Source organism: Zasmidium cellare (genome assembly GCF_010093935.1).
Source record: "Zasmidium cellare ATCC 36951 unplaced genomic scaffold M409scaffold_3, whole genome shotgun sequence".
In the NCBI taxonomy this organism is placed as follows: Eukaryota; Fungi; Ascomycota; class Dothideomycetes; order Mycosphaerellales; family Mycosphaerellaceae; genus Zasmidium; species Zasmidium cellare.
Window position 1 is genome coordinate 853,794 of NW_022986947.1, and position 26,110 is coordinate 879,903.

Genomic DNA, 26,110 nt, shown 5'->3' on the forward strand with positions numbered 1-26,110 from the left:
GTGTCCTGATTTGATTTGCATCCTGATCGGCATGAGTGACCTGTAAGGCACGTGTCTTCTTGCTGGCTCCCTTCAGTTTGCTCAGTCTTATGCCTCACTCATTCCACTCCTCTTCGTTGCGCTTCGCAAATCATGCTACGCTACGCGTCAACTCCTCACCATAGACCGCTATGAACTTCGAAAAACGCCAGACCAGCGGTCGCATCTTTTCAATCCAAAATTCGCGTCGTTGCTGCAGTAGCTGGAGAGCTAGCTCCTTCCCAATTAAGCTGTTTGTTCGACTCCGCCCCCCACTTTCTCTAACGAAAAAGCTTCAAAGTCGAACGAAAGAGCAAAAAGAAACGAACACATTAGAAACATTACATACACTACTACCAAAAGCAACCACCCCAAAAATTTGGCAAAACAAGAAGATCCAATACTCGGTGTATCAGGTAGAAGACAGAAAACCCCACTTTCGAAGTTTTCATGTCTTACTTTTTTTTCCGCCACCGGTCCGCCTTCGCAATGGCATTCGGGGGATACGTTCGTTTCGTGGGGATTCGTTTCGTTCGGTTCGTTTCCTCCGTTCGCAATCCTTACATCATGCAGTCGTGTAGCCGCCCGGATTCGAACCCTCGTCCAACTTAAACCCATGACCCGCTTTACGCTTTACCACTCCACCCCCACGCCGGTCGAATTCTGATTCGACGAGGGGGCTTGCTTTAGGGGGCATATATGCCTAAGAATGGGTTCTGCCGAAGTTGCGGCGAAATCTGGCTTTAGCGTGGACGCTAGGCTGGAGGGGGAAGGAGCGGGCTTTTGCGACAATAGGCCGCCGTGGCTTTTACTTAGTTGGAAGTCGGAGGCCTAGATCCCTGGAAAAGAACAAATCTGTGAACGCCGTCGTGCCCATAGCATGCACTACTACGAGCTTGTGATGTATACAGATCCTATTTCAAAGGGACGACGCGTAGCGGGTCATTGCCTGTAACACGAGCATCTGCCACGGCTACGCGGTTCGACTATGATCTGGCTCTGTTTGCCTTGTTACCTAGCAGCAACGCTCGCAGCTACGAGATCCAGCACGTCTGCCTTTTCCGCCTTTTCGCTCGTGCCTGTTTGCTCGTGCCTATTAGCTCGTCTATATAAAGTCTGACGACCCCACGCGACAAACCTGCTCTTGCGAACAGCCGCACACTGAACTTTTTCGTGAGATACTGCGCTGAAGCCGAGTCGTTACTACGCTAAGTATAAACATTGCTCGTCGAACCGACGAGGGTGCCAACGACATAGTGGACGCAAGCCATCACGAATGGCCAGCGTCAGCAATCCCAGGGGCTGAGAGGAGCAAGCTTAAGAGCATAGGGCCACGGTCGCGCAGAACTGCGGTCATCCAAAGCCTTCGTGCGACTGTGTTCTTCGTTGCTTCTTGATCAGTACAATTTGCTACCTTCAGGTCAGACTTTTGCTAAAAAGAAAACGCCTTGCGCCACCAAGAAATGGGCGATCAAGACTAGTGTTCCTGATCTCGACCTTGTCCTTCTGCCAAGGGCTCGTGGCTTGCAATGCTGTCTCCAAGGTTTGTGTAACACGGTCGACTAGATGTATAATTCTACTATCGGCTATAAGGGTGTCCCGTGAGTAATTCCGGAGACAAGTACTAGAGCTTAACTAACCCTCTTAGGCCAGGAGAGTATGGCCAGGACATTTACGGCCTCAAGAATATGTACATCGAGGGTCTTCAAGGCCCACTCACTCAAATTTACTAGCTTTGCAATTAAGGGCACCCCTTACAATGACTCGGAAAGGTTCGATCGATGGCTTTTCCAACGCGGAGCAGAAAAGGACAGGCTACTCAAGCATTTCCAGAAGCATGGGTGCTTTCCGGCGGATCCGGACGACGGTTATGTTCGTGCGGACATCAAGCTATTCAACGCCATGGAAGCAGCACAGATCTTCACGGGGGAATTGGCCGTCGTCACGGCCTGGTGGATCGCCAAGTTTGCCTTCCGCTGTATCAGCAAACCCCCTTGGAAGACGCTCAGCGCACTTCTCGCCCTGGTGTCATGGGCAGCCGCATGAGATCCATTTCCTGCACCTTCAAGGTCAACAAAGCTGGTTAATGCCGGTCTTGTATACAATACAAAGAGCAGTCTTTGGGTTTGGGCGAGCGAAGACACTCCCGCGTGCGATACCGAATATCTGGACTGGTTCAATCTTTTCGCTTCGTACTGTTCAGCCTTGGTCCGGCAAGACTGTCCCTTCCATTCTTGAGCAAATGCAAAAAACAATCTCCTACAGGGCCGATTCGGGAAAACAATCCTCAAAGTTCACAAACAAACTCTAACTTCGATTTGATACTCATATCGCCCTCAAGACGTTCAACGAGCACAGACTGATCGAAAGCTGCGTGGAAGAAACGTTCCAGAGGGTCTTTGGGAGCGTCGTGTAGATAGTGGTTGTGTTCTTCCGCCTTACCCCTGAATACCAACAATGTTTGCCAACCGCCTCTCGAAGAACACCGAAGACAGAGCAAGGAGGAAGATACCGTTGTGACGTGGTTTCCTGTCCGAAAAGATGCCGTGGTGCATGTGTGTCGTCGCCGAAGCCCGAACATATAGGTCGACTACGCCATCCACTATTCTCGAGCCTGCCTATCCATAGATCTATCGGATGGACAGAGTGCTCTGAGGTAGTGTAGCACTGTGCAGGGAATATTTCCGAATGGTTCCCGGTAGATCTTTGCTCTCCGGATGGCCGGATCTCGGTAAAACTTTGTGGAGGGATATATTGTGATTTGACCTTTTGGGCCTCAACCAATCAGAACGATCAGAATTGATCTCAATCTTTCTTTGGTGGTCTAGGTTAGTCCAATTAAGCCTTGAATCGGTTCGAATTCATCGTCTGACACGTGATCCAGTGGTCATGATTTCCGCTTGTCATTATCGAAATCGCAAGTCGCGGGAGACCGGGGGTAAGTTAAACAATCTGCCGAGTCTACAGAGCATACCTAATAGCAACATCAGTTCGATTCCCCGCCAGAGAGAATTTTTTGTTGCTTTTTGATAGTGCGAACATTGTTTTTGGTATACCGGGGGTCAGGCTGGCAAGCGAGGCCTGAGGCTTGGCATTTTTGCACAGGTGAAGCCGGGCGACGACAATACGGCAGACTCGACGGTCAGAGGACTTTCAGAGAGTTGTATACGTGGCTCCCGGAGTCTCTTTTTGGGTTGGGGTGGAATTAGAAGTAGGCAAGTCGAAGTTTTGCTACATACCAGAGCGATTCTCAAACTTCCACTTGGACCACATCACCTTCCTGACTTGAGGTATGGAGAACAACAATGTCTCCTTCAGATTCGTAGTACACTCGTTATACGGATCTACCAAAGTATTCCTTACACGACGTCTCGTGGAGCAACTCAAGAATCCAACCCAGCCCCTATCATCCTCCCGTTAATCACTATTCTCTCCCAACATCCACAGCGGCAGGGACACCAAGCCAACTCGAGAACACATTTCTCACTGCTGCTGAGGACACTCGCTTGCACTTAACGACGGTCGAAAACTGTTCCCACTCTCAAAAAGGGCAGGTGCCTGTTGTGAAGCGAGCGAAGTTCGAGCACAGGTAGCACAGCTACGTGGTATACTCCTCGAATCGACGAAGACTGGTCTTCGATCGAGAAACGGCGAGTGAGATGCCTGGGCGTCAATTTTGACAGTGTGCTGTACGATTCGTTGTACGTAGAGCAAGGGGATCCGATTGAGCGACGTATCAAGTGTGGCAGACGAATGAACTACGAGACCATACCTACCAATGAAACTCACCAGATCACAAGCACTCAATGCACCAAAAACCGCATTTCAAGTATTTCATTCCCGGGATATCTAAAAGAAGCAAGTACAGCTACAATACGCCACGAAACACCAAAATCCCCTGATGCGCCGCCGCAATGCCACCACTTCCCTGTGATATGCACTTTCGGACGACGCATTGTCATCTCGTGCCAATTCATGGCAGCAAACGTCAATAAGCTACTGCACCTCGCCGTAGAGCGGCACCGGCGACACGGACATGGCGCCGACTGACGAGCAGCAAGTGCGCTTCCTGCCCTCGTTCTTCTGCACCGGCAGCCTTCTCGATTCGTTGCGAGAGTGCATCGCTGGAGGCTGAGGCCTCTTATCATATGTCATAGAGTTGTCGCGAGCGAGCATGCGCGAGGCATACTCTGCCGCGTCGGATGGCGAGGAGACGATTTCATCATCATCCAGGTCCATCTCGTCAAGTGTTTCTCCCAGCAGGTAGCGAACTTCTTCTTGAAGCTCTGAGCGTCGGTTGCCGTTGGATCGGCCGCGCTTCCTGCTCTTCTCCGTGGAAGCATGGGAGGTTGGTTGAGGTGCATGTTTGGGCCCACGGCTGTGGCGATGAGGTGCGTGCAGCACTTTGTCGCTGACCGTGAAGTCTGCCATGACTGGGCTCGATACCATCTCGACATCGTCGTCAATAATGATTGGCTTCATCGCTGAACCATCCTTCTCCTCCTTGACCAGCTTAAGAGGTGGCAATCCGGCGTTTCGACCGCTTCGGCAGGTCGCCTGTCGAGCCAAGCAAGCTCGGGGTGGCGCCACCGACGAATTGGTCGATACTGTGGAGATGGAGGAGATGGATGATGCTCGCGAAGAACGCGAGTTGTCCGACATGAGAGACTCTGGGCTAGAGCCGGACGATACGCTCATCATTGATGGCCGTCGAGAGATCTGAGGTCGAGGCTCGAAATTGGGCTGATCAAGCATGCATCTGTTGAGGCTGCTTCGCTGTGCCAGCGCCATTGCAGAGCAAATGGATGGGCGACGCGAGCCATAGACACTCACTGCAGGAGTGTTCGAGGCCACTGACGAAGGCGTCAAGTTTGGCGTCGGCAGTGGACCCATGCGAGCCAGAGCCGGCGTCGGAGGTTGGATGTCTGGCTTTGGTTCCAAGAATCGTGGCAAGGCGGTCGTAGGGGTTGGTGTTCCTTCTTGGGATGTCGAATCGAGCTGCACCGGTTTGAGCATATAGCTCATAGGTGTGGGTGTCGTCGGAGACGGGAAGCCGCATGACTCGGGTGCTTGAACCATGCTTTGCAGGCTTGACTCGCCAAGAGGAACATTGTCCAACTCAGGCGACAACACCGGCACCATCCTCTTCCAGGTCGAAGTAGTCGATGCGATGCCGACGCTTGGTGATGATGGTGGGTTTGGTGAGTATCGCAGCACAACTTCTTGCCACTTCTCGAACTTTTCTTTGGCAATGTGAAGCCGCCAGTTGATCTTGCTCAGGAAGGTCCTCTCGTTCATGTTGATCTCGCAAACCTTGAGGCCTGACATCTTACTCCAGGCTTTCGCGGAATAGTTTCGATCTTGCAAGTACTTGGAAGCCAGAATCAAAGCCGCAAGGAACATGCGACGACCGCACATGAGAGCGCGATCAGCTGGGCAATCCAGAGTCTGCTCCATGGTAAAGTCGCTCTTTGGCACATGAGGCCTGATGAGGATCAAGTAGTAGAGAGCAACCTGCAGGGTGGAGTAGCTCGTGCGAGACCTGCGTAGAGTCTCTTCAATGTAGGTACGGAGCGGCAGCACACCGCGTCCGTTGCCTTCGCTCCTGCAAGGAACAACTGACAAGGGCCAAATGACCTCCACCATTTGCGTTGCGGAGTCTTAACGGAAGTATCCTTAGCGACCAGACTATATCACGGTGAGAGTGTTTGTGCTTACCAACGAGGTTGTCGACGAAGTTGATCTTCCGATCGCGTTGCCGAACGAGAGGTGGAGGTTTCTGGTTCCTCGACAGTGAGCATCGTCGTGGATGCTGTCTCTGGGGAGCGGGTACGGAAGTGACGTCCGCATAAGATGGACATTGTCCATTCGCTTTCAACAGCTTTCCAACTGCAGAGTGATCCTCTACCAGAGAATGATTCTGCGCCTGGAAATGCAGCTGCGCCTGTGCGCAGATTCTGTCACGCTCGCGCGCATCCTCCTGGGTACTGCGAAAGTCATCCGAGATGGAGGAAGCTATAGAGCTTTGTGCTGACAGGGTATCTGAAAACACAGATGGTTGTGACGACGACGCCGATGAATGGATCGATGGCTCGTACAGACCAGAGCTCCCGGATGTGAGCCCATAGCCGTCAGAGGTATGATCATCAAGTTCCAAAGTCATTCTGCGCCGTGCAATGCAAGGGGGAGTTCCAATAGAGTAAAGCCGTTGGGTGTGTTGTTTCCCGGTGCGCCTTCCAATGCTGAAAGACGTGAAAATTAAGCCGATTGCGTTGACATGTGATCAAAGGCCAGTATCAACGCAAACAGTTGTAACAAAGTCGTCGTGGTTGGTGTCTTTGTGTAAATGTTGATCGCGCTTCTGATAGCTCGTGCAACCTTCACTTTCCTTCAAAGCCTTCAGCCACAACCGACCCAGTATTCCAAGTAGTATGTAGTCTTCTCTTTTCGTGTTGTTCAAATGTGTTGCGCAGGTCTCGAAGAGTCGTGTTCGATTCCAGGGATCTGTGGTGAGAGGTCGGGTTCAAGAGTTTACTGCATGAAACCCTCGACGACAAGAAAACCGGTAGACTTGGAAGTGACTGGGCCGTTGACTGAAAGCTTGGTGTAAATCATGGATAGAGTCATTCTGGCTGATGCGGGTTCGAGTTCGAGTAGTGAGGCTAGTGAAAGCTGCTACGTCGTCGTCGTCGCCGCGGTGGCTGAGTGGAGAGTCAGAGGCGGATTGAGTCCAAAGGGTGTTGATTAGGCGTGGTCGGTGGTGAGTAAGAGGGGTGGCAGGCTCAGGATAGTATCGCAGACGTCGTGGAGTGAGCGCTGCACAGGCGGTAACGTGGTTGGAGCCAGCGGCGTACAGTCCGTCCTCGCAGCCGAAAGGAGTGTGGTGGAGTTATGTATGGTATGAGTGAGAATGAGTAGTTGAAAGAAGCGTCGAGTGACTAATGGGGGCCGTGGCGAGTGGCGATGACTCCTGCTCAGACAAAGACAGGCAGAAGGCTACAGCGCGCTTGGATGACCCGTGAGTAGGCGGTCTCAAGCATCGACGTGGCGACACTCGGCGGGCGTGTTTGCGGGTCGGTGGTGTTGGGTGATATTAGACCCAGATGGGCACGTCGGGGGCGACTGGGGAGAAGTCCATGGCTGCGTGTGGTGGTGGTGGTGGTGGTGGTGGTGGGAGAGGTGTTGCGCAGGTGGTGCTGCTTTTGAGAGGGCTGGATGCTGGCTGGCTGCTGGCTGGCGCTGGCCGGGAGGCTTGTACGGAGAAGTGAACAGTCATAGCGGGACGATCGGGACACACACGGGGGCTAGCAATCGCCCTCTGCACACACCTCAGAGGCGTTCGAGTCGCCACCGCCCACCACCCCATCCGTCACACAATCGCCGCCGACTGTGATTCAATCATGCTACTGCTACTACTGACGTCTCTCGCAACTCATTGCTCCGGCCATTATTCTCGATCAACACGCCGCTCAACCACAGTATTAGCACCGGCTGTCATCATGTCCGTCACAAGCTGGCGGTGCCCAAAATCCCTCGACATGGGCTGCATGCATCCAGCTGCAAACTTTCCACCCTGTTGGCCTAAATCGCTCGCCTTTTCCACCCTTTGACACGTGCAAACTCCGCCCATTACAGTGTAGCAGTCTCGCCCTGGACACGCACTGCGCCTGCGAAAGGCTCGGCCTCTTGTCTGCCTATCTGGGCGGTATATCGAGCATGGCCCAAACCGGTTGCAGCCTGCCAAGAGCTGCGGAAAGCGGGCAGGATGCTGTTTCCTGGACTTGTTTTACTGGTCAGACGACTGCCAACGCGCCACTGCTCTATCGCAGCTGCCATTCCTGTGACTAGCTGGTACGTCAAGCGTAAGCGACGCAACAGCTTTTCCCTGGTAAATCACACCGTGAATCAACAAAACTCCCCAACGCTCGCAACAACTGTCGCCATCGAAACGAGTCATGACTTGCGGTCGGTCGATCGGGGCGGGCCGGGTGTGTCGCAAGCGGTGGCTCGAGCAGCCCAGATTTCGCCACACCGAAAGCGCCGGCTATTCTCTCGGCCAAGCGCAGCATGACAACGATGGAGGCTGTGTGGAGAAGCTCGTAATGACTGTTCGTCTTGCGAGCCACGAGCGAGACCAGCGGAGGCTGAGAAACTTGGCCATCTCCATCATCATCATCGTTACCCAGATCATGTGCTACTGCAGAAAATCCACGACTGCCGAAGAAAACAAGGCCCGATCGCCGTCTGTTGCCTGGCTGGAGGGCACATCTTTTCCTGTTATCCTCGCCACCAATGTGCTGACGCCTAGAGAGCACCATTACGCCCACAACGATTGGTCCGGCTAAAGCTCCTGGAGAAACGTCCTTCAGGAACGTGTGACTGCGACGTCGACATGACCAACCGCCATTTTGCGCAGGCCACCACCATCTGACTGCAAGAATCGATGCGATGCTAAACTCGATTCGGTCGCACTGTTGAGCACGCGACATCAGACCTATCCAGTATATCGTTAATAGAGGCGCTGAGAGAGTCATCGCGGTGACAAGACCACGCGACTGTCAGGATTTGGTCGTTCACGCGATATGTTGAATTTGCGACCCGAAGAATGGATACTCTCACAGCGCTTCCAGTCCCATGGCCAAGCTTGCAGCAAGAAGTGCGGTCCTCGCAAGTTGTGTTGTGCCAGGCTAGACAACGCAGACAAGATCCATCGCCTCGTTTCAGCGTCGGGTTGATCAGTCTCGGTAGTAAAATCGCTGCCTGCTGTCCGACGCATGCGACGTAGAAGTGAGGACGATAATCCCAGCACGCTCTTCCTACGGCCAGGAACGATGGAAGATGGAACGTTCGGCGTCTCTTGAGCTCGTACGGTAGGTTAATAGAATTGACTTTCCACCTCAGGACTAGACAGTGAACATGTGTATTGCAAGACTACCTCCCTTATCATACCGTTTCTTCATCACAAGCCATACTCGATCGTATCCGTACCCTCCTCCTCACCATGCAAGCACCAACGCACTAGCAATCGAACGCCGAAATCGAAACCAACACGAAGGCAGCAGCAATCCCTCACCCTCACTCCCGCTCCCCTCACGTGCAACCCTCCCTCCCTCAACAATCCCCACCGCCTACTCACGGTTCATCAAGAAAGGACACTCACCCGGCGACAACCTACTCATCTCCTCCTGCGTCAGCCGCGTCTCCTCGCTCCCAGTCGCCGCAACCACCGCCTCGCCCGCCGCCGGTGAGACATTCACTTCAGCATCCTTAGGCTGAGGATGGACCTGCGAGGCAGGTTGCTCGAGGTGAGCGTCGATGGCGTCGTGGGCGGTGGGGGGTTCGAGCTTGGCAGCTTTGGTCATGCGGGGGTCGAGGGGGTCGGCGGTGGGTTGGTGTTCGCTCGAGGGGACTTGGTCTGCTGAGAGGTGCTGCGTGGTGTCGTGGTAGTTTGACGGTGGGGTGTCGATGTCCATTGCGGCTCCTTGGCTTGCTGCGGTCTCGATGATGGCTTTTGCGCCGTTGGCGTTCTGTTCCTTTGCAGTGCCATTAGTGCTTCCATTATCCTGCTCGGAGGTCCCCTGATGCGGAACAACCTCGTCAGCGACCACCCCGGTACTAGCAGAGATATTCTTCTCTACCACCTCACCCGGCGCAGCATCCCCAACATGCTCCCCCTTCCCATTACGCTGCTCCGCAACCACCTCCCCATCATTCACACTCGTCGCATCATCCAAAGCAACCTCCCTCTCCACATTCCGATCCATAGCAACCCGATTCACCACCCCCTTGGGCGCAATCTGCCGAAACATCTCCAGCGGATCCATCCAAGTCTGAATGGCTCGCAGACGGACTTTGTCGTCTACCTCGGCGACCGTCACGCCTTCGATGTCGATGATGCCGCCGTGGGCTTTGGCAATGACTTTTTCGCCTTTGCTGGAGAAGGTGTTAGTAAACGGTATGGCTAAACGGTGGTGAGAGATTTACTCGTTGAAACCGACGTAGTCGTTCTTCATGTAGCCCCAGTGGCGCCAGCGGAAGGCGACTCGCGGGGGACCGCTGTAGACTTCCAGGACTTCCCAGGCGAAGGTGGGCATCTAGAGAGATGTTAGTGAGATCAACGATGTCTATATCGTTGTGCCTCTTTACCATGCGCTTGAACGTCTTGTGACTAGACGCAAAGTCCGAGTTCTCAGGACTGTAGTACTCGTTCGGGGCGATGATGCCGTTGTATGTGCCAACCTACCCATCCCTCCTATCAGCAACATCCCTCAACGGAATACATCCACACAGTCCAGTACCAACCTTAATCATATGCTCCGCAGACCTAGACATCATTCAAATCAGCCCTTGCCTCTCCTTCCCAAAAGCCTAACGATTTTATCCAACTCACTGAGGTTCCCCTCCCCCCATCGCAAACGAATACTTCTCATGATCAATCGTCCTCCAATCCGACAGCCTCGGCTTGAACGACGCCTCGACTTCCCAGTTCTTGACCAGATTCTCGACCATTTCCTCCAGACTCCCGGCGGCGTGGTTCATGCGTTTGCCTGCCAAAAACAAAGTATCCATTAGCATGATGTCGTCCTTCTGCTAGCGAAGCATCGTTACTATGCTCGGACTTCGCTCCCTTAATGCATCGCTGGAGTGGTAATCATCGTCAACGTCACAAAGTCAGCCTCATCGAGCAGTCGTTGGTCGGTGCAACTCGACGCAGCTGATAAAGTTGAATGTCGTAGCACCCTGTGCGGTTCTTCAAGCCCAGACAATTGGGTCTTTGTGTTGGTGTATTCTGACATCACCTGTGGTAGTTTGGGAGATTCAAACTCACCTTCTTCCCAGACTTTGCGTGTCTTGGAGTAGTCTGGTGCTCGGCCGTATCGCCACTGGACGCCTTCGTCTTTGAAGACTGCGTTTGGTGATGCGAGGTAGTCTGAAATTGCTGGTGCCGGTTCGGTGGTGGCGGTACCTTTGCCGTTGGATTGGGGTTCTTCTGTTACCATGTTGTTTCGGAATACGTTGGACTGGTGGACGAATTGAATTGGGAGACTGTATGGTATTCACGTTAGGTTGAAAAGTGTGAGGAGGAATGGAACAAAATAAAGACAAAAACTTCTTATCTCGCAAGCAATTCACCCCCGAGAGACTCGCGTAGCAACAACACTGCAATCCACCGCGAGCGGAGACCATCGCACATCCGTAGCAGGGTACGCGGCAAGAGCGTCCATGGGAGTCGAACGGCTGCCCACATGTCAAAGGGCAGGTAATCCTTGGACTCGTCCAGAAAACGAGTAGAATGTCGAGCCAGGGTCGATAGTCTGTACCACCGAAGGACCAGTGTCGCCACAGGGCGAAGGGAGCGACACCGAACCGTGCTGCAAGAAGGTCCTCATCGGGAAAGTTCACCTGTTATCCCTTTGCTGAGCACTTGATGCACATCAGTACTTCCGGCTGTCTATCCGCGATGCAACGAGAGGGAGGTCTTCGAGGTGGGACAATCACATCCGTGGCGTTCGGTGCAAGATCGAAAAGCCCCTACCTCCTAACGTCTGTGCAACACAACGGGCTGACGTCTGTAAGGCGAGCAGCTTCGTTCAATCTGGAACACAGACAGATGCAAGGGGCGTCTTGGAAGCATCTTTCGGCGTGATGCATGACGCTAGCGCTGATATTGCACAATCTTCGCATCCGTTAACGAAGGCATCGTAGATGTTCGACCGGTGGGAAGCCCGGAGCGAATTCTTGGGCGGTTCGCTGCCGAGGATGTCTGTGGATGAGCGAGAAATCTGATGGATCTCAAACGTGGCCAGCGCATATGTTGCGCGGATGCAACTGTGGAGATCTGTGCTGTTGATTTCCGGGTCTGTGTTCCCATGGACCCTTGTACGTCCCTCGTGGCACTCGCATATCTCCGCATGGGTCCACGTTTGCAGTGGTTGAGTCTTATTCATGGCCAGTATCTTGACTGGTACTGGTCGGCGCTCTTCGCACTGCGGGTGGTGTAAGAGTGGGCGAAGGCCGATCAGTGTTCTGCTGTGTCCAGCCCATCAACTCGCCACAATGGGACCGCTCGTCCATGACCAAGCAAGTCAATCACTATGTTTGCTCAGTAGCGGTTGCTCTCCAATACGTCCAGATATTTGAGCAGTTGTATTCGCTGTTCAGGTGCCGAAATTCCTGCTACAACGTACTCAGCGTCCCTGCGTCTGACCACTTCTTGCCGAAGGGCCGAAGGAAACCGCGATGCAGAGCACTATGCACACGCTTCTGGGAAGCCACTCCCGAAGTCCATTGCATCCAGCCTCGTGTGCATGATTGCGGTTGATGCAATGCCAGTCTACTGCACGGTCATGCACGACAGCGAGCGAGTCGGAAGGTGGACCTTGGTGTACCGTGGGACCGCGAGATGATTGATGACCTTGCTCGAAACGTGGGCGTCTCTGGGCACGGCAGTGTTGACAGCTGTCGTCGAAAGAAAAGCTCGTGCTGTGTTCCAGTCATGATCCAACGTCGTATCTGTGAGGCGAGAGTTGGTTGCTGGCAGAGGGTTTGGCGCGGTTCGACAACCATGTGCCCCATATGAAGCACAGGATCATCCTTGCCAGAAGACTTAGGGCTTCGGAAGTAGCGCTGCCGTTATTTCAATCGATGCTCAAGTCTTCGGTGTCTTCGGACGATAAGTTGCCGTTCGCTTGCCGTCTTGCATGTCGAGGTTGTCAAGATTGAGGCTCCAGGCACGTTGATCTCGCCCCTTAGCCTTGAGCAGACCCAGACCGGGAACTATCAGCAGCGTGACTGCTATACTCCCGATGCGCCAGTGGATCCTCAGTTCTCGCAACGGTCGCAAAGTCGAGGCTAGGAATGAATCCAGGTTCGTCTGTCTGCCATTCGAAGAGGCCGGGATTGAGAGCATATCGTGCACTCGCTCGAGGTACTGCCTTCTTGTAACCAATCTTCGGTCGACCGCTAACACGCTCGCCCGACTTGTCTGTAAAATCAAGCCATGCCTCGGATATGCGAACATCTCCTGGAATGTCTGACATCTTTGTCGTCACACCTTCGACACCCTCCTCCTCAAGCTTCAGCAGGAAACTTCCTACTTTCCATGCTGACCATGAGCTCCACATACACTCTTGCCGTGGGTGGGTGCCCAATAGATCCAAGGCTTTTCTCCTCAAGTTTGGATCTCTGCAGCGAGCGACGACTTCGTAAAGAGGATCGACGATGCCAAGGCTGAACGATAGTGTTGCAGAAGTCGACGAGATGAAGACGCCACTAGTCTTCCATCTTGCTTCTATGACCGACCTATCCGATCTTCTCGTATCGTCCAACACAGCTGCGGCGAGATTGACGATGGCCGCAAACTTCTCATGGAAAGCGTCCCAACCGAGCTCGCCAAGAGAGAGGTCAACGTCCGCAAGAATTTCCGCCACCAAGTGATGTGCCTTGAGGATCATGGCGGCTTTGCGATCGTCAGGGCCCATTTGAGGTTGAATCCTGGCGAGGAGCTTCGAGAAGGCAGCTTCCCATGCTTCAACCCATGGGCGGAACAGGAGGTGCTTCTCGCCGTTCGTCACGGCCAGGTCGTAGTACTTGTCGTCCAATTCCAGGTCCAGGAAGAAGATGGTCAGCTGGTTCAAGACTTGTTCAAGACTGGACCGAGCTTGGTGGATATTCTCGAAATCTGTTGGCTTTGACAGGATTAGCTGCTCTGGGTTGGGGACCATGTTAAAGTCCTTGCCTGATGAAAGTCGTCAGTTCAAGTTCTCCTTTCCATTTGTGACGCATAACTTACCCATCAGACCTTTGCTTTGCGTCTGCAATCTGCAGTATGTCAGGATTGCTTGTCCACATTCAGCCAACGGCCAGTATAGTATCGTGACACGTACCTTCGCATCAGGATGCACAATTGATCAAGCTCCACCGCGAATGCGCCGACATCCCACCTTTTGTCTTCGGGATCAACGGCATACTGCTGGAGGAGATTGTAGCCTTGCGCTGCATGTATAATTGCCTGCTCACAGTTTCCTTGCAATGCTTCGAAACAGGTGAACAGTACGCAAGTGGTAAGCATCAACCTCAGGTCTGGCTTCTCGCCCCCTACATTTGGTTGAATCAGATGCTGTGATGTCTGTCAGCATCGGGTCTCATGCTGTCGTCTGCAAGCAATCATTCACCTGTATGCTCTTGTTGCACTGCTCCAACGCGAACCTTGTTCTTCGGTCTTGGCTCTCTGCTGGGTTTACCGCACCGGCCAACAACTTCTCGTGGAGAGCCCCGATCGCCGCGATCGCATGCAGAACCGAGGGCTCGTGTCTCGCCGCCTGAAGGACCATCTTCTGCCAGAACGGCGAATCGAAGTAGCCCGCCAGTTGTGGTGCGCTGTGCCGGATGAAGAATTGTAGAGCATGCTGCTCGTTTTTGTCACTGCTCCAAGGTAGAGTTGGATTTTCAGTCCGTATGCCTAGAGCAGTGTCGATAACAGCGTGGCTTTGGTGTCGAACTCGACGTGTGTTGGCCGTCTCTTTTTGCGATCCTCGGCGTGGTCGATGGAGGACTGCTGTGCACTTATCGCAAAGCTCGAGATTGCTGTCCTTGTTTGCGCTCGCTCGTTGAATGCATTCATCGCACGGGACTCTCACACCAGCACGACGGCCGCGGGGCTTCCCGGATGGTGTGCCCGAGCTGGAGCTAGAACCTGCGCTTGAACTGCTCATAGTCGATAATGTAAGTGAAGGTCGTAAGAGAGGGATAAGGGCCAAACGGGCGCTGTCGATGCTCTTCTCAACTTCTGCCATGGCGCCAAACTCTGACCGCATTTATACTGGAACATACACGCTGCCCTATCGTAACACTGACTGGCTTGTGCGGCGATGTCACTGTCGAGAATGGGGCCGAATATGGGATGTGTGCGTGTAGGGCGAGCATTCCGTAAGCCAGCGTCGTCGGTTCCAACACCGCAGACTGAACAAGACGCTAAATCCGGAAGGCAAACGCACCCAGCCATGCAAGTCGGCTTGGGTATTTCTCAGCTCCGTTCCCTGTCCGCTATTCATTTCTAGTAGAGGCTCGTTGGATATGATTCCATTGGCTTCTTATTACTGTCGTGGCGGTGTCGACAACATGCAAGGTATCAGAGAAGAGGGAAGCCGAGCTTGTAGATCAGCTCGAGATCAGCAGTCTTATCAATGCATTGGGAAAAGATCAAAGCTGCAGGCCGTAAGGCTGGTAGGGCATGCTGGGGAGAAGGATGCGTTTGTGCATGTCAGGATTGGTTCTCGTCTGTTGGAGACTATTCTGTCCTCCAGAGCAAGGGTTCGGCGGCAGAATGTACACCCTCTTCCTTCACCTCGTGGCATATCCACCGCAGCCATGCGAGTTTTGATCCTGGAGCCGCTTCTTAAGCGAGCATCTGCGACGTACGAACACTCAGCATACATAATCGAATGCAGGTACTCAACACGGTTTGCCAGAGTTGGCAACACTCGTTTCAAGGACATGTCTAATATTTGTGGGGTGTCCCAGGTCGAAGAGCTGAATGATTGGCGGGTCGTTGGCAAAGATCGCTGTTTATCTATGCCGGCTTCACCGCCGCCATAGCCCAGCGCGCTCTGATTTCCCGATGGGTGCTCTTCGTACGACATATTGTACGAAAGACCGTAGCCAAGAAGCATTGGCAGAGTGTTGGCAATGTATTGACCACATTCGTGATTCCGTATACGATGCTGCATTCTTCGAACGCTGTGATGGAGTCGAAACGAGTAGTTGCTATCATCGATTGTCAAGCGCGGTGTTGAGATCGCTCGTGCGCTTTGCGGCCTGGCGAACGCAAAGATCCGTCACGTCCCTGCCAATGAAGGCACCACCCGTCTTCTCAATTTTCAGTATGGTTTCGGCACCAGAATCGCTGCTCGGGACCGAGCTCAATACCACGGTCAGCGTCTCATCGCAAATGTCCTCCTCAAAACCGTCAGGATCGGCAAGAATCCAGCTCTGAGCCTCTTCCCGCTTCTCAAGGGGCGAAGCTGTGGTGAAGACGGCAAAAGTAGAAGCCAGCGGTAACGCCGACAGCCGCAACGATGTACTGTCATCGACGACCGGTGAACAGAGAATCGACTCTCGGTCTGGATCCCACCATGCTTTGGGGAGAGTTGTGTCTCGAAGTGCTGCGGTTACCGCCAACCATGCCGCGTCGAAGGCATTGCCGTCCAGGGCCAGGCATAGAATATCGATGTACAGCGTCCAATACGCCTTGGTGACTTCCTTGGGCGGCTCGTCTGGCAGATCATCTTCGGTCTTTGGCTGAGTGTAGGTGATGCACAGGTCGGCGGCATTGATGCAGTGGGAATCGTTCAGTAGAGACGATATGCGGTAAGACAATGACTGTGCCAGCGATGTTGGTGGATTGCCGGGAATGTGTGCTGGCGAGCAGCCCGTGCTGAGTTCCAAATTGGCTACAACAAGCCCCAATTCCTCGACCAAGTCCTGATCGTCGAGGTCGTCGCTTGGAGGATGTGGAATATCAGAAGCCAGCAAGATCTCTCCACGCACACCGCAGACCACAGCCGTGTCTCCAACACGGACGACTGCACTGCCATTGCTGTGGGTCAGAGAGCCGGTGTTGATGGTGGGCTGGCGGAATTCATTCTGCTGTCGACCGTTCGGGCGAACAGGAGTCTTGTGCTTGAGATGTGCGAGAAGGTATGGCCGTGGTGTGAGCTTTGCGAATGTGTCTTGCGGCAATATAAGGCCTGGCCCAGTCTCTGCGCCGTTCGCCATGTTCGTTGCTTTGGTCACGCTGTGCATGGAATGTTTGGAGAAGTCGCGTGGTGGTTGATGTGTTTGATATTTTTAAACTTTGGCTCTCGGCGCCACTACCGGCAAGCGAGAAGCCACATAGTGGCGTCGAAGTCGCAGTTGTCGCGGCGACTTCACCTACCACAATCCATTTCCTCACTGCATTATTTGATGGACGCCCTCTGTCGCTAGCTGTCTCTCAATCCTCTCCGTCAAAGGGTCAAGAGCCAAGACCTTGTATATGATGGGCAGGTAAGGGGCAAGAATGTCGTCACTGGCGGAGTGTTCCCGAAGCAGCAGCAGCCCGACTCTCAAAGAGACAGCTCGCAAGTGTGGACAATACTAATACCAAGTGCTGGATCTCCTTCCTCGTCGGGTTCCATCTCAGCTTCACCACACTGCAGGTTTTGAGACACAAGGACTAAAGCGACCAGCAGCGAATGACCAAAGCAAACGACATCTCGTCAGCATGGACTCCCCCATCGTCACGGCCACCTGGCAAGCAGGCGCCTTGAGTGCCCTTTCCAACATTCTCGCTCAGTTCCTCACGAGCTGGAAGACGAGTGTTGGTGCATTCACTTCTCGAGGCCTCATCGTGTCTCAACGCTGATCACTCCAAACAGTCACCATTCAAACTCAACACGACCGACCTATTCCAATTCATCCTCTTTTCCGTGCTCTCGTGCCCTCCAAACTTCATCTGGCAAGCATGGCTCGAAAGCCAGTTCCCGGCATACAGCGACAAGCTCCCACCCTCTGAAAAAGAAGCATTAGTCGACGAAGTAGTCACCGGCGACAGCCAAGCGAGTAAAAAAGGCGTCAACGGCAAGGTGGACAGTAAGCACACACGGGACAACGCCTTGGTAGACAAACAAAAGTCTCCTCGCAAACTCAGCATCAAGAACACCGCCATTAAATTCGCCCTGGATCAGACCGTAGGAGCTACGTTCAACACAGTCCTGTTCATAGCCGGGATCGGTCTCATCCGAGGGCAATCGCTGGCTCTGATCCAGCAGGACGTTCAAGAGCAGTTCTGGCCTATGATCTTTGCGGGACAGAAACTCTGGCCGCTGGTCAGCATTCTCTGCTTTGCGCTGATACCGCTGCAGTATCGAATGCTGGTCGGCAACGTCGCCGGGGTCATCTGGGGGATTTATTTGAGCTTGATGGTTGGGGAAGAGAAGTAGAAGGCACCGTTATGACTGCTTGATGACTGATGATAGAACGAATAGAAATGCTAGATACACCCGGGAAATCACAGTCACAAGACTTTGCTCGCCTGCCCACCGTTTCTTATATCCGAATCCGCCTCTCCTCTCCCATGCCGGTAGCAAGACCGCTGCACCTGTTCGGCTTTCGAAGTCAACCACCACGAGCTGGTGATCGTCTTGTTCGCCTCGAGTCCGCCCTGCCGTACCTCTTCGTCTTGTCCACACCTCTCGGCTGCCAAACTCTTTCAGAAGCCCTGGTAGTGTTTGCGAGGTGTTCTCTTCGGCCTTTCTGCGCTCGGTTGTTCCTCTGTTCGATGTACTGCTCTCGAGGAATCCATGGTCTGGATGCTCTCCGCGCCGCGTATGCAGCATCTCGCGTGCTGCTGTCGCTGGGGCTGTCTGGACTGCTCTGCGAAAATCTTGGTTCGCGACGCGTGGAATTGGGATCATAGCCCGCTCGAGCTTCCTTCTTCGCTCGAAACTCCTGCCTTTGCTGGTCTTCCCATCGCCTCCAGTCTGCCATTTCAGCATCGATCTCACTCTGACCGACGCCCCCAGTCGCTGTCAAGTCAAGAGCTTGACTCGAGATCTTCCTGTTCTTGAACAACTTCTGCAGCTCGAAGAACTGCTTGACCTCTTCCAGATCGACCGCTTCGAACACCTTGTCAAACGCCGTCGCTCTCTCCTCGTCGTCATCTTCCAGCTGCACGACCTTGGCCGTATTCTGTTCAATCCACTGCAGCAGAACAGGATCCCCGACAGACCTCTTCCGAAACGCCAACAGATGGGCCAGAATAGTCAAATCAACATCCTCCCCCTCCCCCTCTCCCCCCACCGGAACAAACATCGCCGCCAACCCCACCGCAATCCCCAACCTCCCCACCGTCAACCCCTGCTCCCCCCAAAAATGCCACCTCCTCACCCGCTCCGTCCCCCGATTCAACCTCGTCCTTCCATCCTCCCTCTCAAACCCCCACTCCAACACAGGATACGACCGATACAACCCCCTCTCCTCCAACCCCTCAATGCCCACCGTCCGACTCCCCGCCCCACCAGCAGGAACAACGAGCACATCCATCGAAACAAAAACCTCCCTGTAATCCTTCTCCTCGCCATTGGCCCTCTCCAGCCGAATCCCACATTCCCCCAACATTTTCGACACGGACGTGAACGTGACGTCCTTCCCAGCAGGAGTCTTAACAGACTGCACCTCCTGCGCGGTGATGCGCACATCGTCCTCGCCTTTCTTCTGCCGGGTCCTAGCGACCTGTACCGCAAAGAGGAGGGAGGCGGTCCAGAAGGTGAAGGGGCTTGAGAGAGTTTTGTTCCAGGCGAGGGCTTTTTGGAGGGTGGGGCCGAGGTCTTGAGATGAGAGGGGTGGGGGAGTGTAGGTTGTGAGGGGGAGGTGGTGGTTGTTGGTGGTGGGGGTGGTGGCTGCGGCGGGGGCGAAGAGCGTGGGTGTGTTTATGCCTTGGGACTGGGCGCTGTAGGCGCGGAAGAGGTAGGGCATTGTTGGTTAGTTGGTGGATGTTGGTGGACTGTTTGATCGGTCGATGGATGGTTGATGATTGGGTTGAGTTCGGTTGTGGATGTTGTTGTTGAGTGGAACGATGGGGCGATGGAGCGCGAGGGAGTGTGTGTGAGGGGAGGGCGTGAGGAAGACAGTGAGGCCATTTTCAGTCCAAAGGAGACTTTCATATGCCATATGTACAGTTGCAGCGAGTGATACTAGACTCACTTCTTGTTGCGCCTTCGATGTGAGAGCCATCACATGCAAGACAGACCACGAGGAAAAGGCGAAAACAGATTTCGAACCCATTGATTCTCATTCTCATTCTCATGCATCTAGCAGAGCAGTCATCGCCCCGACGATCCGTTCCCATCTCTGTGTTCCCTCCAGCCAACAACGGGCCGAAAAACGTCGATGTTGCGCATCGATTCGTAGTAAGACAGACGCAGTTCCGATCTCAGAGCCTCCTTCGCCATCTATCGCGTAGTATGCACATGCCATGATGCATTGAGTGCAACAAACAAACGCCTGGCTTGATAAGACAATTATCCACACTCCCAGAACCAGTATTCATAGTCGGCGAACCAAAAAATGCCTCGCTCGTCGCAAAACGCCATGCTGCTAAAAAGTTGTATCGTCACATTAGACATTGTCCAATTACTAGACGTTGTCTTGAGGGAAGATGAAGGGCTCTTCGTCCTCCTCTTCTTCGTCCTCTTCATGAATCTTGGGGCTGTCGGAGCCCTCGCCTGAGGCGCCTGAACGGCTCGTAATCTCCTCGGCAATGCTATGGGTCGAAAGTCGCGAGCGAACATGCGGTGCGTGCGTCAAGGCACGTGATGGAGAAGATGATGTAGAGAGACCCGGGACGTTCGACAAGCGACGGCTGGGCGGTGTGGCTGACGTTTGGATGAGGGATGACGAGCTCATCTCTTCGGCGAGTTGGGTGTTGGGGTCTCTCATATTGCTGTATTTGGTCAGGTTCACCGTGTTGTCACGAGAACCTGGTCGTGAGTGAATGCGTACATCCTTAGACTTTTCGACTTGAAAGATGAAGTCGGCAATGTCGTCGTGGTCCTGAGATGGGCCAGGCAATCGGGAGCCAATGGGACCGTCATATCCAGGAACAAGGGGTTTCTCCTTGCTGTCCTTGTTGGATGAACTGCTGGCACGTCCGGAGCTTCCACCACTCTCACCAGTCTTACTGTTTTGAGGGGTGTATCGCCTATTTCGGTTGGCGAAGCTGCTGCTATACCGATGGACGGGTGCCGGCTTCGGGGAGGATGAGCCCGAAGATGCGACTGCGGTTTCGCTCTGAGATGGCGGCGCTCGCAAGGCTTGTTGGGGCAAGGTATTTAGAGACACACGCTTGCCGGACGACGTGCCCGCATATTTTGCAAAGCTCGATTCTCGTCCAGCGGATGTGCTCGGGGATGGCGAGGGCCGTGGCGACGACGCCAACGAGCCGGACTTGAACGGAGGATTGTTCTTCAAGCTCTGTGAAGGCTCACGCGAGAGGGTCTGCCTCTGGTTGGAAGAGGTCTGCTGGCCGTCATCGCTATCCTCATCAAGCACGCGCTGCTTCAGCTCCGTGACTGGCGAGCCACGTTTGTCGGCCGCATGGAATGTACCAAGACTGCCGTATGCGCCGACGCGAGCACGTTGGTCGCCCGTGGCTCTCGCTAAGCTACTGTTCTGTACACGAGCCTGCTCGCCACGAGCGGCGGGAAGAGACCTGCCGGCGGCCAGGATGGGTACGCCTTCATCGTAACCAAGGAAGCGCGAGGAGAGGAGTGATTCCGAGTCAGCCACGCCGAACTCGCAGTTAGTCCGGTAGTGGACGCTGATGGACAAAGCGCCGGCGCGACATGGCAATGCTGGAATCTCGTAGGCTTCGGTGATGGCATCTGATGCTGACTGGGAAGAGCAAAGTGGAGCGTAAAGGGAGTCCTGTCGGCCAGGTGGCAAGCGATGATCCTGCTTGATGCGGAATCTTAGTCGCAGCGCCTGATGCTTGCCCGGTTGTCTCGTGAGTTTTCGGTGTAGCTTCCACGCCGGCAGGAATCGCGCAAAGGCAAACAGTGATCTGAATAGACAGACGCCTTTCTTGTAGACATTCGGCAGAGTGTCGTTCAACTCAGCAGTGGAGCAGTCTTCACCGTCGCCCAATTCAATCGTCCAGCGCTCTATCACGACCTCACAGGGCTGCGCGCCATGCCTCGAGGGCCGTGGACTCGAGTCGGCGGAAGACTGCAGGCGCTCCGACACATCATGGCGCTTGCCGGCCTCGTCAACGATGATTAAAGCCTGATTTTGGGACAGGTGGGAAGTGTCGAGATAAACCTCAATCACAAGGGGTGGTGGCCTTCTCGTGGCCAGATCGGGTCTCCTCCATGGCTCAAGGTCATCAGAAATGACGTCGGTTTCATCGAGGACACTGTTGAACTGTGATATAAAGTCAGCGCGAACTCTCGCCGATGGCTTGTGCATTTAGTTTGGCTGTCCAGATGTGCAATGGCGTGTTGTTGGCAGGACCAGACTGGCAGGTCAGACCAATAGAGTTGTCCACCAAGAAGTCGAATGGTTTAACTCGTTGCCCCAATCACAGCGAATTCTCCACCATAAATGCATTGGCTTGACCAAAGCAAAGGCAGAGAAGGGTGGGGAGTGCAAAGCTGGAATAATCACCCGGAACTTAGAAAGAAAAGAATTAACTCACCCATCTGTTCTGCTTGATATCCCCACTCCGGGTATACACCTGTGGCAGGTTTGCCCGGGAAGAGCATATCATCAACGCAGCCTTGGAGTGGAAGTGCTGCAGCCAACCAATTAGCCACTGTCCCATGGATATAGAACGCAGTCATATATACCTGTATGATCTGATTGAGCTTTGTAGCTTCCCGATCATCGCCAACAGCGGCATTGGCTCTTCGACTGCCTTCAGAAGTATCCGCATGTGCTCTTTCTGTGTATGAGGCCAAGTCCACGCTTGATCGTGTTCGTTGGGGCGGCTGTTCTCTGGAATTGTTTGTTCTCTCTGGATTGGTGGTGGGGTTGCTCGCAGCAGAAGCGCTCCGAGGCGAGGGGCGTGGGTGTTGATGCATTGCTGTGGGAACGAGGCGATGCGGCGCCTCGGGGCCGCGATCGAGTCTCTTCGGTGGGGAGAGGATGGGGCTATGTGCGTGTGTATCGAGGTCCTTTCCTAAGACGGGGTGGTGGTCGAGCCGGAGCGGCTTGTGGATCGCTCCATGGCAACGGCAGCCTTGTCGATGCTGCAAGTATTGAGGTGTGGTATACGTAGAGAGTGGACGTAATGAGCAGGCAGATGACTGGGGCTAGTTGTGGGAGGCCATGGTCACGACTGAGGCATCCAGATGAGAGCACACGAGCGGTCCAGCTGCCTGGCAGGTGGAGATGATAAGGCAGTGTCGACGCAGCAGCAGCAATGTCAAGCGCTGCGGTTGGCAGAGGCGAGGGTGGCACAAGAGAGTCGGATGGGGAGCAGCTAGTCGGCGCGCTTCCAGTCGACTGGAGGCCGAGTGCAGTTGCAGTTGCTGGAGTGGCCTGTGATGAGGGCGGGCTGGAGGGCGGGCGATCACGAGCGTCGAGCTGTTGCTGCTCTGACTCGGCGCCAGGAAGCAAAGGGTTCAAACCGGCTACTGCAGCTGTGCGTGTCCGGCCGAGACACCACCACAACAACACAGCGAAACAACACAACAGCAAAGAATCATCCGCCTTCCCCTCCCTCTTCAACTACATCACAAGAATACTCGTATTCCCCCGTTGAAGTGCACTGCATTGTTGCTGCCATCACGGTCAAGACGTCGTCTCCGGCTGGACTAACCTAATCACCGGCTGATCACCCAGATGGCGCTAGCCGGACTGGCACATGCGCGTTCCTTTCAGCAACCACCAAGTCACGCCTCACTGCTCGCCGTCGTCCCCCATCGCCGTCTCACCATCATCACTCTGACCGCCCCGCCTCTTCCGACATCCCGCCAGCACCATCGACAGGCTCACTATCGTCTGCATGCTATACGTCGAATGCCATCTTCCAGCGAGGACGCGCCGGTGAGCGTGAACTGGCAGCTGTGAAGCTTCATGTTGGTTCGGCATCGTTCCCGCCAGCACGCCGCCCGCAAGGTTGTTGTGCTACGCCTCGTATTGGCAGGGCAACAACGAGCATTAGGCCGCCTGCACATTGACAATTCTAGGGACTCATACAGTACCCATCCTCAGGTGTGTCAAACACAAGCAAATCGCAGCGCTTCGACCCCGGATAATTCACGACACACGCCATCAGTGTTTGCACTACAGAAGCTCGACGTATCACCTCATTGCTAGTACACATTGCCAACAACACCCCGTACCCCGTACCCCATCACGCTTTCACTGCCTGCTCTTGCGCAAAAGGCTCAAAGCCGGGGTAATGGTTTGCAGCACACTTGCGCAATTCTTCGTGGAATCCTCCCATCCCGCCAAAATAGAACCGCAAACACCTCTTCTTGCCAGGTATGTTCGCGCCAAAGATCCAGTTGTCTTCTGCTTTCCAGAACAGCGAGTTCGCCGCCAGTTTCTCACATTCCTCGGACCACCGTCTCTGGCCATCTCGAGTCGCTTCGATTACTGCAGACGAGGTTGATGCTTTCTCTGCTTCTTGGATGATCGATGTGATCCATTCTACTTGAGCCTCGATCGCCGGCGGATTGTCGGTGAATGGACCTAAAGGACCATTGATCATGAAGAAGTTCGGGAAATCCGGAATGTGTACGCCGAACATGCTGGTAGGACCCTCCTCCCACGCATCTTTGAGAGTCTTGCCTCCTCGACCATGGATCCTCATGCGGTTGTAATTACCTTCCACAGCATCGAATCCAGTCGCCAGGATGATCACATCCAGTTCATGCAGATGGCCATCACCGGTCCGAATGCCCTTGGCCTCGATCTGATCGATCGGCGTCTCCTTCAAATCAACAATGTCGACATTCGGCCGGTTGAACTGCTCGAAGTACGTCTGCCCACTCGAAGCATTACCATCACACAGTGGCCGTCGGGCGTACAGATCATACGGCTTCAGTTTGCGCGCCTTTTCTGGATCTTTCACAATCTCATCAATCTTACTCCGGATGAACTCGCAAGCACCTTCGTTGGCCTCGGCATCGATCGAGATGTCGTTGAAAGTTCCAAACATGAAGCGGAATCCATTTCCCTTATCCCAATTTTCCTGGAAGATCCGTTGTCGCTCCTCTGGGCCGACCTCATGGTACGATATCGTGCATGTGGGTAAGTCAGCGTATTGTTCGTTGGTATAGACAGGAGCGGGTACGTACTCTCTTTGAATCCAAACGCCGTCGTGGAATCTCTAACTGTTTTCCAAATCTCATCATAATTTTCATTTACCCACTGTCGATACTCTGTAGTCACTTTTCTATCACCAGAAGGAACGCCTACTCATCGTCAGCACACAACGTTGCACGGTCTCCAGTTTCCCTGACTCACTATACTGTGGATGCCTTTGGAAGCACGTCAAAGTCTTGACCTTGCGAGCGATCTAAAAACCCAGCAATCTCAGCACCAACCCTCACCCAGGCCATGATGATCGACCTACCTCTGAGATGACCTAGAATCGGCAAAATCAGCCAACTTTCTCTCAACAACTTGAGATCCCAACCCACCTGAATACCCGTAGAACCAGACCCAATAACGCCCACACGCTTCCCATCAACAGAAAGCCCCGCAGGCCACTTCCCCGTATGCGCCATCTATGTCACCCATCAGCACACCCACGCACCCAAACCCCACCAAGAGGAAAACACTCCAGCTCACCTCCCCCTCAAACCCATCCATCCCCCTAATATCCGGCACATTCTGCCTCGACAACAACCCCAACCCCATAACCACATACCTCGCCCGCACAGTCCTCTCGCCCTCCCTCCCCTTCACCGTGACCCTCCACCCCTCCTTCTCCCCAACCCACTCCGCCCCCACCAACATCGTCTCAAACTCCATATCCCGCCTCAATCCAAACTTCTCCGTCACATGCCGCAGATACGCCAACACCTCCGGCTGCTTGACGTAGTGTTCCTTCCAGGGATACGTCGCCAGGTCGTCCTTGTCCCAGGAGTACCGGTAGACGTAGGATTCTGTGTCGGACATGGCGCCCGGGTAGAGGTTCCAGTACCTTTTTGACAATGTCAGCTTGGGAGGATGGATGGATGGGTGGGTGGGTGGATGGACTTACCACGTCCCGCCTACATCGCCCGCTTGATCGATACAGAGACACTTAAGCCCGAGGTCATCACGCAGACTCTTCAGCGTGTAGATGCCCGCGAAGCCGGCGCCGACGATGAGGGCATCGTATTGCTGTTCATCACCTCCTCCTATGCCATTCTGCGACATTGTAGTACTCTCAATTCAAGTTCTATCTAGAAGGGAGGAAGCGTTGAAAGATGGCAAAGGAAATCAATAGGGAAAATATGGAAGCTTTCAATTATTGTCTGTTTCTGAATGAATGGAGATGAGATGATCAATTACATGTACATCTTACCCTTTCTCCCTTCCGCCCGCTCAATAAGCA

At 54.0% G+C, this 26,110-nt stretch overlaps 9 protein-coding genes across 9 annotated transcripts; 2 read left to right on the forward strand and 7 right to left on the reverse strand.

Moving 5' to 3' along the window:
* Positions 1 to 1,584: 1,584 nt before the first annotated feature.
* On the forward strand, positions 1,585 to 2,064 carry M409DRAFT_17625 (uncharacterized protein; the record flags this gene model as incomplete). Its single annotated transcript, XM_033804136.1, has 3 exons — positions 1,585 to 1,619; positions 1,667 to 1,708; positions 1,752 to 2,064. 3 exons carry the CDS (start codon positions 1,585 to 1,587, stop codon positions 2,062 to 2,064), a joined length of 390 nt encoding a protein of 129 aa, XP_033673280.1.
* Positions 2,065 to 4,014: 1,950 nt separating this feature from the next.
* M409DRAFT_63096 (uncharacterized protein) lies at positions 4,015 to 6,181 on the reverse strand (the record flags this gene model as incomplete). The annotated part of the gene is made up of 2 exons (XM_033815439.1): positions 4,015 to 5,678; positions 5,737 to 6,181. The coding sequence occupies 2 exons, from the start codon at positions 6,179 to 6,181 to the stop codon at positions 4,015 to 4,017; spliced, it is 2,109 nt and encodes a 702-aa protein (XP_033673281.1).
* Positions 6,182 to 9,146: 2,965 nt separating this feature from the next.
* On the reverse strand, positions 9,147 to 11,018 carry M409DRAFT_17627 (uncharacterized protein; the record flags this gene model as incomplete). The annotated part of the gene is made up of 6 exons (XM_033804137.1): positions 9,147 to 9,951; positions 10,003 to 10,112; positions 10,165 to 10,257; positions 10,321 to 10,342; positions 10,409 to 10,565; positions 10,847 to 11,018. The coding sequence occupies 6 exons, from the start codon at positions 11,016 to 11,018 to the stop codon at positions 9,147 to 9,149; spliced, it is 1,359 nt and encodes a 452-aa protein (XP_033673282.1).
* Positions 11,019 to 12,767: 1,749 nt separating this feature from the next.
* On the reverse strand, positions 12,768 to 14,732 carry M409DRAFT_50099 (uncharacterized protein; the record flags this gene model as incomplete). Its single annotated transcript, XM_033811450.1, has 4 exons — positions 12,768 to 13,756; positions 13,811 to 13,839; positions 13,905 to 14,137; positions 14,193 to 14,732. 4 exons carry the CDS (start codon positions 14,730 to 14,732, stop codon positions 12,768 to 12,770), a joined length of 1,791 nt encoding a protein of 596 aa, XP_033673283.1.
* Positions 14,733 to 15,786: 1,054 nt separating this feature from the next.
* Positions 15,787 to 16,794, reverse strand: M409DRAFT_17629 (uncharacterized protein; the record flags this gene model as incomplete). Its single annotated transcript, XM_033804138.1, has 1 exon — positions 15,787 to 16,794. One exon carries the CDS (start codon positions 16,792 to 16,794, stop codon positions 15,787 to 15,789), a length of 1,008 nt encoding a protein of 335 aa, XP_033673284.1.
* Positions 16,795 to 17,281: 487 nt separating this feature from the next.
* On the forward strand, positions 17,282 to 17,999 carry M409DRAFT_17630 (uncharacterized protein; the record flags this gene model as incomplete). Its single annotated transcript, XM_033804139.1, has 2 exons — positions 17,282 to 17,377; positions 17,436 to 17,999. The coding sequence occupies 2 exons, from the start codon at positions 17,282 to 17,284 to the stop codon at positions 17,997 to 17,999; spliced, it is 660 nt and encodes a 219-aa protein (XP_033673285.1).
* Positions 18,000 to 18,174: 175 nt separating this feature from the next.
* On the reverse strand, positions 18,175 to 19,533 carry M409DRAFT_17631 (uncharacterized protein; the record flags this gene model as incomplete). The annotated part of the gene is made up of 1 exon (XM_033804140.1): positions 18,175 to 19,533. One exon carries the CDS (start codon positions 19,531 to 19,533, stop codon positions 18,175 to 18,177), a length of 1,359 nt encoding a protein of 452 aa, XP_033673286.1.
* Positions 19,534 to 20,193: 660 nt separating this feature from the next.
* M409DRAFT_17632 (uncharacterized protein) lies at positions 20,194 to 22,023 on the reverse strand (the record flags this gene model as incomplete). Its single annotated transcript, XM_033804141.1, has 1 exon — positions 20,194 to 22,023. One exon carries the CDS (start codon positions 22,021 to 22,023, stop codon positions 20,194 to 20,196), a length of 1,830 nt encoding a protein of 609 aa, XP_033673287.1.
* A 1,891-nt stretch (positions 22,024 to 23,914) lies between these two features.
* Positions 23,915 to 25,932, reverse strand: M409DRAFT_17633 (uncharacterized protein; the record flags this gene model as incomplete). Its single annotated transcript, XM_033804142.1, has 7 exons — positions 23,915 to 24,780; positions 24,864 to 24,980; positions 25,033 to 25,084; positions 25,142 to 25,153; positions 25,209 to 25,295; positions 25,360 to 25,714; positions 25,775 to 25,932. The coding sequence occupies 7 exons, from the start codon at positions 25,930 to 25,932 to the stop codon at positions 23,915 to 23,917; spliced, it is 1,647 nt and encodes a 548-aa protein (XP_033673288.1).
* Between the last annotated feature and the right edge of the window lie 178 nt (positions 25,933 to 26,110).